This window comes from Bubalus bubalis, chromosome 2 (assembly GCF_019923935.1).
Source record: "Bubalus bubalis isolate 160015118507 breed Murrah chromosome 2, NDDB_SH_1, whole genome shotgun sequence".
NCBI classification, from domain to species: domain Eukaryota; kingdom Metazoa; phylum Chordata; class Mammalia; order Artiodactyla; family Bovidae; genus Bubalus; species Bubalus bubalis.
In genome coordinates, this window is record NC_059158.1 from 53,324,949 (window position 1) to 53,337,692 (window position 12,744).

A 12,744-nucleotide genomic window follows, 5' to 3' on the forward strand; every position below is an offset into this window, starting at 1 on the left:
CCATGATCTTGTCCCTTCCTTCATGGCTGCAGGTGACCTGGACTTCTAGCCTGGTTTGTGCACTCGAGCAAGTAGGGAAAGGACCTTACAAAGCCAGGGCACACAGGGTCACAGTAAATGAATGAACACAAACAGGTTCCATTATTTTTATTTCTGTAACCTTTAAATCCTGTCACAAACTAGATTTTGTTACAGCTGGATTTAGTAGAAACAGAGTACTCAAGTTCACTACTTTTTGAAAGACACAAAAAGGGAAAGGGAAATGACTTAGAAAAGGTTTTCATTAAAAAACCAGAAAAATCCCTCAACAAAAGCTAATCATTAAGTTTATTCTAATTGGTAATGGGTTTTATTACAATTAGCTGGTATTAAGTTTCTTGCTTAAATTCACAGATCTTTCCTTAAGTGTTACAGGATAAATGGATGAACTCGGCAGCACTTCATGACATAGCTAGCTGTTGGAACATTCCACAAAAAAATGGAAAATGATTTTGTAAGAACATGAAGGCAACAATCTGCAGTCAACATTCTCAGATTTTCCAATTACTAAAAGTATATACAATTTTAGTGTAGAAAAATAAGTCAATTTTATAAAATCAAGCTTTTAGATTGAAAAGCACCCCCTTATTTTAACAGGCACAGAGATACTGAAAAATAGTTCTCAAAAATCCCACTAAATAGTTTATGGAAAGAAAAACATGCCCTTCTCGATCTTAAATGCAGTCAGTACTGGAACTCTTGAAAAACAGGTGACACACACTCCCTCAGCTGCTGGCCAGGGACTGGTGGATGGGTGGCTGAAAGCAGCGGACGTGCTCCACTGGTGTGCTCTCTCCATCACCTGACTTCAAGTACTTGTCCAAGATGGTGATTATCTCATCATTTAGAATCTGGAACTTGCGAATTCTTTCCACCATCTTCTTCAAAGGCTACAACAATTACAATTAGGATAGCTGTCATTTATTCTTCATGCTTCAAAATACCTCAGCATTTTCATATTAGAAAAATTATAGCCAACTATTGACACATACCATCTCTACTGCAACATTTCTCTGTTGGCTTCATGCTACTGTAGATTCATGTGTAAAACTTAAAGACCTGTTTATTCAACAGACTGGTATCAAGAACTATGGTGTCCTAAGAGCTAGAAATGTGAAGATGAAGCCCAGTAACCAACACAAGTAATTTCCAGTTATTGTGGACAGGGTGCTTTGATAGACCCTTCTGCTATAACTGGAGAAGGAAACAGCAACCCACTCCAGTATTCTTGCCTGGAGAATCCCATGGACAGAGGCGCTTGGTGGGCTACAGTCCACGGGTCGCAGTCGGATACGACTTCACTTTCACTTTCTGCTATAATGGGCTTCCCTCATATCTCATTAAAGAATTTGCCTGCAATGCAGGAGACCTAGGTTCAATCCCTGGGTTGGGAAGATCCCCTGGAGAAGGGAAAGGCTACCCACTCCTGTATTCTGGCCTGGAGAATTCCATGGGCTATTGGGGTTGCAAATAGTCGGACATGACTGGACGACACTTCCTGCTATAATAGAACTATGTTAAAAAACACAAAAACGAAAACAGAACAAACTTGAAAGTCTATTCCAGTTTAAAGCACTGCTGGTTTTGCCTATGCAAGAAGTGAGGGAAAAGCCAGGCTCCTCAGAGACAGATGCTACCAGCAGGGGCGGGATGAAGAGACAGGCTGGGCTTTAAGCAAAGTGGACTGCACTCCAAGGCTCTCCACCAAGCCTGGACCTCTTAGGAAGTTAAAAGTGGTTCCACATTGGTAATAACTCGGGGAGATGAACAGTAAATGGAAATCCTGGGAGAAAGGCATCCCAAATTAGGTTCAACCAAACAAAAGCTGCCAAATAAAAATCCAATAAACAATGAAACATTTCAGAGTTTTAGATACCCCTTGAGGTCTCGGAACTGAAAAGTAAAGACTATGTGATGACTTATTTATGCATTTAGATGTATACAGAAACAAAAATGGAAAAAATTCTGTGAAGATAAAATTATCAATTACTACCAAGATGTGGAGAAGGAAATCAACATGTTAAATATAAACTAGTGACTTTCAAAAGTTAAAAACACAGCAGATCATACAGGTGAAATCAGTTAAGTCAGTACTTGGGTACAGCCAGACAGCCAAGGAAATGGAGGTATGGGAGGTAGAGTGGCCCCTAAGATGTCCAAGTTCCAGTCCCTGGAGTCTGTAAATGCATTATTTTCCAATAGCAAAGGGGACCTTGCAAATACAGTTAGGTGGTTACAGACTTTAGGAAAAGTAGGATGGATTACCGAGGTGGATCCAATCTAATCATACTGAGCAGAGAACTTTCTCCAGCTGAAGACAGCAGAGACGTGGCACAAAATTAGATTAGTAGTGTGAGAGGGACTTGATCATATTGGCTGGAAGGGGCCATGTGGAAAGCATGAGAAGGGATGTGAGCTAAATAACCAGCAAGGAAATGGAGACCTTAGCTCTCCAATGGAATGGAGCTGAATGGAGGCAACCACCTGAATGAGTCTGGAAGTAGATCCATAACTAGAGGCTCCAGAAGGGAACACAGCCCTACAGACACACTGATAGTGGACTTGTGAAACAGTAAATGGAAGACCCAGCTGAGCCATGCTGTTCCCGACCTCTGACACAGAAAACTGAGAGATGTTAAGTACCACACAATTGCACTCATCTCACACGCTAGCAAAGTAATGCTCAAAATTCTCCAAGCCAGGCTTCAGCAATATGTGAACCGTGAACTACCAAATGTTCAAGCTGGTTTTAGAAAAGGCAGAGGAACCAGAGATCAAATTGCCAACATGTGCTAGATCATCGAAAAAGCAAGACAGTTCCAGAAAAACCTTTATTTCTGCTTTATTGACTATGCCAAAGCCTTTGACTGTGTGGATCACAATAAATTGTGGAAAATTCTGAGAGAGATGGGAAAACCAGACCACCTGACCTGCCTCTTGAGAAACCTGTATGCAGGTCAGGAAGCAACAATTAGAACTGGACATGGAACAGACTGATTCCAAATAGGAAAAGGAGTACACCAAGGCTGTATATTGTTACCCTGCTTATTTAACTTATATGCAGAGTACATCATGAGAAAGGCTGGGCTGGATGAAGCACAAGCTGGAATCAAGATTGCCAGGAGAAATATCAATAACCTGAGATATGCAGATGATAGCACCCTTATGGCAGAAAGTGAAGAGGAACTCTTGATGAAAGTGAGAGGAGAGTGAAAAAGTTGGCTTAAAGCTCAACATTCAGAAAATTAAGATCATGGCATCTGGTTCCATCACTTCATGGCAAATAGATGGGGAAACAGTGGCTGACTTTATTTTTTGGGGTTCCAAAATCACGGCAGATGGTGATTGCAGCCATGAAATTAAAAGACACTTAAACTCTTTGAAAGGAAAGTTTTGACCAACGTAGATAGCATATTAAAAAGCAGAGACATTACTTCGCCAACAAAGGTCCGTCTAGTCAAGGCTATGGTTCTTCCAGTAGTTACATGGATGTGAGAGTTGGACTGTAAAGAAACCTGAGCACCAAAGAATTGATGCTGTTGAACTGTGGTGTTGGAGAAGACTCTTGAGAGTCCCTTGGACTGCAAGGAGATCCAACCAGTCCATCCTAAAGGAGATCAGTCCTGGGTGTTCATAGGACTGATGTTGAAGCAAAAACTCCAATATTTTGGCCACCAGATGCGAAGAGCTGACTCATTTGAAAAGTCCCTGATGTTGGGAAAGACTGAAGGCAGGAGAAGTGGACGACAGAGGATGAGATGGTTGGATAGCATCACCGACTCAATGGACATGGGTTTGGGTGGACTCCGGGGGTTGGCGATGGACAGGGAGGCCTGGCGTGCTGCAGTCCATGGGGATGCAAAGAGTCGGACACGACTGAGTGCCTAAACTGAAGTATAGACATGTCTAATGAAGTCCCCAAATGGAAGAAAAACTAAAATATTTGAAAAGATAATAAGTATTTTCTGGAATTCAATTACAAAGAATCCATAAAATGACAAACACAAAAAGATCTACATACCTTGAAAATAGAAGGAAAATGGAATCAGACTCCTTTGCTTACTAATTCTATTTAGATTCATTTGGGGAGTGAAAAGAAAGTTTCATTTGGTGGCACCTTTTGTCCTCAGATGAGGAACATTCATAGGGGAAAAAAAAAAAACAACTTTACATTAATAGAAAACGTCTATCTTCGTGAAGCTTCCACATACCACATTTTTGATGATTTCGTCTTTGCCATCGTGTTTCTGGACTTTGAGCAGATGGTAGCAGAAATCCAGCACAGCAAAGCGGCGCTGCTGCCCAAGCAGCGCAATGATCATGCAGCCAGCCCAGTGGAGCCCATCGCCAAAGCACTGCCTGGAGACAAGAAGCAGGAGGTGGAACGGGCGACCAGACGCCAGCGGCCAAACCACCTGTGTGTCCCGCAGGGCATGATGAGCAGAGCTGTGTCCCTGGTTTGGTAAACACCTCTTTGGGGTTCCTCTGGCAAACTGTTTCTGAACCTCTTTTTAGATCAAGGCCCTGCCATGAAGAATGAGTTCATGAAGTGTTGGTGGTCCTCCTGTCTAGCAAAATACACACCTGACTTGCAGAAGTCTCCATGAGTTCAGAAAACTCCAGAAGCCCAGCCCTGAGGCATTTCCTAGGTATCAGGTAACAGCCCCTACTTAAGCTGCTTTATTGCAGCTCAGCAATATGGGGATCCATTTCCAGAGGAAAGTGGTTCTCTGCATGAGCCTAACGCCGGCTTCTCTCCCATCTCCCCTCCCTGAGCACTCACTTACTCGACTGTAAACTCGTGTGTTCCCACAGGAATGCAGTAGACAAACTGCATGGCACTCCACAGTCTGTGAAACTCAACACAGTCATCTACGTGCATGACCCCGTTGCTGGGCAGAGGCCCGCGCCAGATGGAGTCATCCAGAAAGGTCCGGATCCGGGTCAGGATGACTTCAAACATGGACAGGCCACAGCAGAGACGCTCCTTTGTCAGCAGGTCCCCCTCTCTCGCTATTGCAATTTGCTGTAAAAGGACAAAATGTCACAGGCACGGCAGGCAGCTAGAATGAGGAAGTCAAAGTGCTCCAGTATTGTTTTGGACTCACTGGAAACTATCACACCTTGCAGAAGAGGGTTTTTAAAAATAAACATCGACAAAATGCATCAGCTATTACTTATATGTCTTATCAGACAAAATAGAACTGTCAAGCACAGTTGTTCTTAAGGGAGAGATTTACCTCGTGAGGACATTTGGCAACATGTGGAGATACTTTTGGTTTTCATAGCTTGTGAGTCTAATGGCATCTAGTGGGTAGAGGCCAGGGATGCTGCTAAATGTCCTACAATTCATAGGACAGCCCCCCAACGAATTATCTCATCCAAAATGGCAACAGGTTGAGAGACTCTGATGTAGCTAGCTTAAGTTCCTCCCTGCCTCCTGTTCTTAAAAACCGATGAGAAAGCTTTCTTCATGAAGGGATGGACAACAAAAACAGCGATGTTTACTGTGCACGCCTCACCTGCCACGTGGTGTTCTGCATCCTTTCACGTGTTAGCTCATTCAAACTGCCCAGCCACCCTGTGACAAGGTCCTACTATAAAACTCAATTGGGAAACTCAGGCCTGAGTAGCTGAGCAGGCCCATGCAATCTCTTGATGCCTGAGGACGAGGTCTCACCCAGAGTCCATCCACCCTGCCAAGGACCAGCCCAACTGGGCGCCCAGCTCACAGCAGCATTTTGCATTACCTGTGGAGTTCCCAGTCTTTCGATCAGAGGGACAAGGTGCAGTGGGGCGTACTTTGATTCTAGTCTTTTCATTTTGGCATCAAGTCTCTCTCCCTCTACAGTGGAAAAAAATATTTTATACTCTATTCCTTGTATGAATAACAATTGCATAAGTTTAATTTTGTAAAAAAAAAAAAAAGAAAAACCCAAATGAAAAATATTTAACATTATGCATAGAGGTTCTCTTTGAAAATTCTTTTATGGAACTGGCTCATCAGCTATTTTAACTCAAACAGAGAACTGAGTCTTTGCTCAACATTCAAACTTTTAAAAACTTACTGAAAAATCCAAATGTAGTCAAAAACAGCACAGTACAATGAATCCTCTGTGACTATCTGTTGCTACAATCATGAGCTCATGGCATTCTTCTTTCATATATACCTAATACCCCTGCTCCCATGCTATTCTGAAACAATCAAGATACAGCATTTCCATCCTAAATACTTCCTTTATTCAGTATTCATTTAACTATATTATATTACTTCCAGGATGTGACTGAACAGGAAGCAAACTCAAAGCTGGCTTTTTAACTAAAGAGAACTCTCTGGCAACACAGACTGTGTCCCTACCCTGGTCAGAGGACTGGCTCACCTTTCACATGGACCCTTGGCAAGATGTTCTGGAAAGGGGCTGCGTGCAGCAGGTCACATACTTCTTCTAGAGACTAGAACAATGAAAAAGAAGGCTGCATGAAGAATCTCATCTCACAGTAGAGATGGACAAAGAAATCGGATGCTGAAAACAAGGCACATCTTTGTCATTTTGTGTAAAATAAACACTGCGAGCAGACTGCCCAACAGGAGTCTCTGCGCTCGTGGAGCTGTCCCTTGCTGTTCTGGCCACGTAGCTACCAGCAACATGTGGGGATTAAGTACCTGGAATGTGGCTAAGGAACTGAATTTTCATTTTTAGTTACTCAATTTTCATTTTGATTAATTTAAACACAGACCAGAGATCAAATTGAAAAAGCAGGAAAATTCCAGAGAAACAACTACTTCTGCTTTATTGACTATGCCAGAAGCCTTTGACTGTGTGGATCACAAGAAACTGTGGAAAATTCTTAAAGAGATGGGAATACCAGATGACCTTAACTGCCTCCTGAGAAATCTGTATGCAGGTCAAGAAGCAACAGTTAGAACTGGACAAGGAACAATGGACTGGTTCAAAATTGGGAAAGGAGTATGTCAAGTCTGAATATTGTCACCCTGCTTATTTAACTTATATGCAGAGTACAACATGCAAAATGCCAGGCTGGATGAAGCACAAGCTGGAATCAAGACTGCCTGGAGAAGTATCAATAACCTCAGATATGCAGATGACACCACCCTTATGGAAAAAAGCAAAGAGGAACTAAACAGCCTCTTGATGAGAATGAAAGAGGAGAGTGAAAAAGCTGGCTTAAAACTCAACATTCAAAAAACTAAGATTATGGCATCTGGACCCATCACTTCATGGCAAATAGATGAGGAAACAGTGTCAGACTTTATTTTCTTGAGCTCCAAAATCACTGCAGATGGTGACTGCAGTCATGAAATTAGAAGACTCTTGCTCCTTGCAGGAAAACCTAGACAGCATATTAAAAAGCAGATTGTGATTTCTTTACTGACAAAGGTCCATCTAGTCAAGGCTGTAGTTTTTCCAGTAGTCATGGTTGGATGTGAGAGTTGGACTGTGAAAAAGCTGAGCACTGAAGAATTGATACTTTTGAACTGTGGTTTTGGAGAAGACTCTGGAGAGTCCCTTGAACTGCAAGGAGATCCAACCAGTCCATCCTAAGGGAAATCAGTCCTGAATATTCACTGGAAGGACTGATGTTGAAGCTGAAACTCCAATACTTTGGCCATCTGATACAAAGAGCTGATTCACTGGAAAAGCCCCTGATGCTGGGAAACATTGAAGGAAGGAGAAGGGGACAACAGAGGATGAGATGGTTGGATGGCATCACTGACTGGAGGGACATAAGTTTGAGCCAGCTCCGGGAGTTGGGGATGGACAGGGAAGCCTGGAGTGCTGCAGTCCATGCGGCTGCAGTCAGACACGACTGAACGACTGAACTGAAACACAGACAGGACTGAGCACTGTGCCTTTGTCTTTAGGGTCTCTCAGCCGTCCCTGCAGAGCCAGGAAGCAGGTGCCTCCTTTGTAAACAAAGAGCAGGAGGCAGAAGGAAGGGGCACCGTTGGCCATTCCCCGCTGAGCCTAAAAGAAGAGTCTAAGCAGTCACTCTGAACCTGTTGTTGGATCACAAATTCCTTTAAACAGGCAATAAAACCCCACACTACATAAAACCTGTTCTCCAGAACAATGCAATGTAGGAAGAAAGCTTACTTCCAATATCACAGGGGTTTCACAACATCTAAAACTCCACCATGAACCCAAAAATGGTCAAGAAGGGTGCCCGTCCCTAGTTGGAGGGCCCATAAACAAGGGAAACTCCTTAGACAGCAGTGTGCTCACCACAGGGCAAAAAGACAGGAAATGAGAATGGGCTCTCCTGCCTCCTACTCTACATCCATCCTAAAATCTTGATAAAACAAACTGCTAAACAAAGAAATGGTTATCAGAGAATCAAAACATACTGACTGATAAGAGTTTCCTTTCTGAGGATCTCCACAAAGATGACAGCAAAACTAAGACCAAGAGGAGGAAGAGAAGGCTTTCTGTACCATCATGTAAAAGTCCTGTTATCGCCTAACATAAGCCTGGAAGAGCAGTCAGTCAGAGACCTGCTCCTCCAGAACCCTCCAAAAGGAGGCTGACCCCCTCCTCCACACCTCCTGTGCCCAAGTCCAGAAAGAACACACGCTCTTCACACAGAAGGAAGGCATCAGACGGTGAAGGACTACCACGCAGACACAGACCAGCGAGTAATGTCTGTGGGGTATCACGCAGCTGAAAAAGGCTGACGACTGTCACCACTTACTAATGTGCAATGATCTCCAGATTTACTGTCAAGTGAAAAAGGGAACGCGGAGATGGGTGTGGATACACACGGATGAGATACTGCACTTTATGTATGTGTTCAGGAAAAGTCATACGTGAAGGGACTTTTCCTGTATTAAATATTGAAAATTCATGACGAGTGATTACTATTTACAGGAATTTCCCTCACTTATCTTGTGTATTTAGGTGAAAGATCCAGTTCTCCCTCAGCTGTTCCTGGAGCAAGGCTGCCCTGGACACCAGCTCCTTGGGGAGCTGCCTGTTGGCCCAGCACCACCAGTCCTGCTGCAGGGAGCAGCTGGGCTGAGTCGCAGGCAGGGGGACAGCAAGGGCCTGGGGGCTGCCCGCCTTTGGCACCACATGGAAAAGGTCTTCTGCGAGCAGAGTGGCAGAGTAGAGTCTGGAAGATGCAGGTCCTGACCAGAGACTGTACCCTGCACCCGAACTTGGGCTCCCTGACATGAGAGCCAACATATCTTTTTCGAGTAAGCAGGTATTAGGTGCCTAGCCCACTGGCCCAGCCCCTCAAGCCTGCAGTCTGACTGCCACACCCTGCACAGTGTATGCAACACCCTGGCCCAGGTCATTGCAAAACACACCTTGCCTCTGCCAAGGTGCCAAGGCTCCAGAGAGAGAAGAGACTGCTTTAAGAAGTAACAGAGCAAAGATCTCCCCAGACAGAGCTAGAAATTTAACACAACTCCCACTGAAATATCAGTGTATTTGGCCCAAGATGATTCTCATACTTTCAGAGCAGAGCAAAGATCCACAAAGAGGTAGCATGTGCTTAAAGAAGAATACGGTAAGGAGCATGTCCTACCGGGGGTTAACACTTTAGTTAGAGCTACCATGAGTAAGACAACATGTTAAAAGCCGTGGACAGACACAGACCAGTAGAATGAGGAAGAAAATCAGGAGACAGACTAGCACATCCACAGAAAGCGGAAGGGTGACAGAGGGATCCTGCTGACCAACAAGGAAAGGAGTCTTCCTTCAGTCACTGGAGAAGGAACAACTGGTGACCCATGAGGAAAAAAGAATCTTCATCCACATCTCACGTTACACACAAAAACCAACTCCAGAAGGATTATAATCTTTAATGTAGAAACAAAACCTAAAATCTTTAGAAGAAAATATGAAAGAATGTCTTTATGATTCCTAGAGAGGAAAGGCCTTCTTTGAAGAGATACAAGAAGTGCTTGTACACAAGAACCATAGAAAAGAGACTCGAGTCAAATTAGAGTGAAAAGACAAGCTAAAATCAGGGCTTCCTTGGTGGCTCAGCGGTAAAGAATCCACCTGCCGATGCACAAGTTCGATACCTGGGTTGAAAAGATCCCCTGGAGAAGTAAATGGCAACCCACTGCAGTATTCTTGCCTGGAGAATCCTATGGACAGGGGAGCCTGTTGGGCTGTAGTCCAAGGGGTCACAAAAAAGAATCGGACACGACCGAGCAATACACAACAATATAGCATTTACGTGTAACACACAGAAGATACACAAGTTGTAGTAAAACGGACAAGATACAAACGGAACATTTAACAGAAGGAGAGCCCAGCAGCAGCGAAGACGCCCAGCTCCGCAGTCCTCACTGAAAGGCAGAGTGAGGCCACCTCAAGAGGGCTCTGGGTGCAGAGTGGTAGTCAGCTGACGACCTACAGGGACAGAGGGAGAGGCCGAAGGACACCCCCAGCAGGCAGGCAGTGGGACTGTGCGTGCCCATGCTGGGCTCCCAGCGCTTGCTTTCTTATGCTGTCCACCTCAGCAGGCATGGGCCATGTGTACCTATTTCGATGTAAAAAATTAAAATTCAATGACATTTAAAACCCTGTTCTTTAGTCACATGGAGCCCCACTCTGAGGTCTCAACAGCCTCAGCTATGGAATTTTCCATCACAAACAGTTCTCCCGGGCAGCAGCTTTATACATTATGTGTATGTCGTATATGTTAATTTAGATGCAGTAAATACTATATAATAAAACATTCTTACAATATTCATACAGTAAAACATTCTTAAATGAACTACTGCATTTTTGTTTTTCAATTGTAGGGAACAAATTCAAAAGTCTAAATAACCATGAAAAAAAGAAAAGTGCTTTACAACACTTGCTCTCCTTCCCCCATTAAATAACGCCAGTAAATCAAGCACCTAAAGAATGGCCTCTTCTGTCATCCATGAGGAGGAAGGGGCTTGGTAGGATGCGGGCCACAGTGGCGCTGGGCACTCACCAGGCTCTGCTCTATGAGCAGGCAGAAGAGCACAGCGTTGCCCACCTCCCGCAGGTTCTGGAAGCACACCGTTTTCAGCTCCGCATACTCAACTATGTCCTTCAGCTGGTGGTGGAAGAACTCCAGGATGCCTGAAGTGGGAGAGAATGAGTGTGGGGCTGGGAGAGGCTCGAGGGAGGGAGCGTGACAGTGCACAGCCTGGGTCCACGGCCGGAAGCACCCGTGCTGACAGAAGACTCTGACACCGCCATCCTGCCCACCAAGGAGATGGCTGTGTCCCCTGTTCCACCGCCTGCATCCTGGTCCTCAGCTCCAAAGCCTGCCAACCCAGTCCAGGCACAGCTTGTTCTTCTGTGCCGTGCAGATATTGTGTTATTTTCACAAACTGAAGGTCTGTGGCACTCCTGTGTCAAACCAATCTATAGGTGCCATTTTCCCCGTAGCATCTGTTCACTTCATGTTTCTATATCAGATTTTGATAATTCCCGCAATATTTTAAATTTTTTCATCATTATATTTGTCATGGTGATCTGGGATCTTTGATGTTATTATTGCAAAAAGGTCACAACTTGCTAAAGGTTCAGATGATGGCTAGCATTTTTTAGCAATGACGCGTTTTAAATTAAGACACTTAGTTTTATTTATTTATTATGGCTGTGCTGGGTCTTCATTGCTGCACTCAGGCTTTCTCTAGTTGTGGCGAGCAGGGAATACTCCTCATTGCAGCGTGCAGGCTTCTCATTCTGGTGGCTTTTCTTTTTCTGGAGCATGGGCCCCAGAGTGAGGGCTCAGCAGCGTGCCACACTGTCTTAGTTGCTTCAGGGCATGTGGGATCCTCCTGGGCCAGGGATCAAATCTGTGTCCCCTGCACTGGCAGGTGGATTCTTTACCACTGGACCACCAGGGAAGTCCAAGATATGGATGTTTTAAAAGGAGTATCTTGTGTTACTGCACACTTAATAGACTATAGCACGTACAAACATAACTTTATATGCATCAGGAAATAAAAAAATTCATATGGCTTGCTTTATTGTGATAATTTGCAGCTGGTTGGAACCAGATCTGCAACATCTCTGAGGTCTGTGTATACCTTCAGAGGAGGCATCATGTTGCAATAAATGAGCAAGACCACAGTCATCTCCAGCAGAGGTAGAAAAGGAATTTGATAAAATTCAAAATCCCTTCACAGGCATAGAAAGGAACGTATTTAATCTAATAAAGGACATCTACCAAAACCCTGTAGCTAACATCATACTCAGTGGTGAATCTGCATGCCTTCTCCCAGAGCTCCAGAGAAAGACAGCATCTTCACCACTGTCCTGGAGGTTCTGGATGTTGTCATAAGGCAGGAAAAGACACGAAGCATAAAGTCTAGGAAGCACTCTATCCATTCACTGCTGACACAGTCAAAATCCCTGAGCTGACTCCAGAATTTATAGTCATACAGAAGACCCAGAACAGGCAAAACAACACTGAGAAAAATGCTGGATACTTAAAGAGATTTCAGACCTCTCATCCCATCAGGTCAGGCCCTGAGTGCTGTTCCACAATGACCCCACAGCCCTGCCTGCCTGAGAGACCATCCTTTCCTCTTGGTGGTCCACCCCACAATGAGCATGAGTGCAGGGGTACTTCCAGCAACATGGCACTATTTCCACAGTGGTGCCATGCCAGCTGGGTGAGGACATGTGGAAACCAGCCCAGAAGTCCACAGCTCTCCTGCAGACCAGGTCTGGATTTGGC

General features: G+C 44.5%; 1 protein-coding gene across 1 annotated transcript in view; it reads right to left on the reverse strand.

The window, feature by feature from the left end:
* Window positions 1-132: 132 nt before the first annotated feature.
* Window positions 133-12,744, reverse strand: part of CYFIP1 (cytoplasmic FMR1 interacting protein 1) — a 107,754-nt gene continuing 95,142 nt past the window's right edge. Inside the window, 6 exon segments of the mRNA XM_025272633.2 lie at window positions 133-929; window positions 4,251-4,398; window positions 4,827-5,065; window positions 5,790-5,884; window positions 6,420-6,492; window positions 11,002-11,132. Of these exon segments, the coding sequence (XP_025128418.1) occupies window positions 765-929; window positions 4,251-4,398; window positions 4,827-5,065; window positions 5,790-5,884; window positions 6,420-6,492; window positions 11,002-11,132 (851 nt within the window). The 3' untranslated portion in view covers window positions 133-764.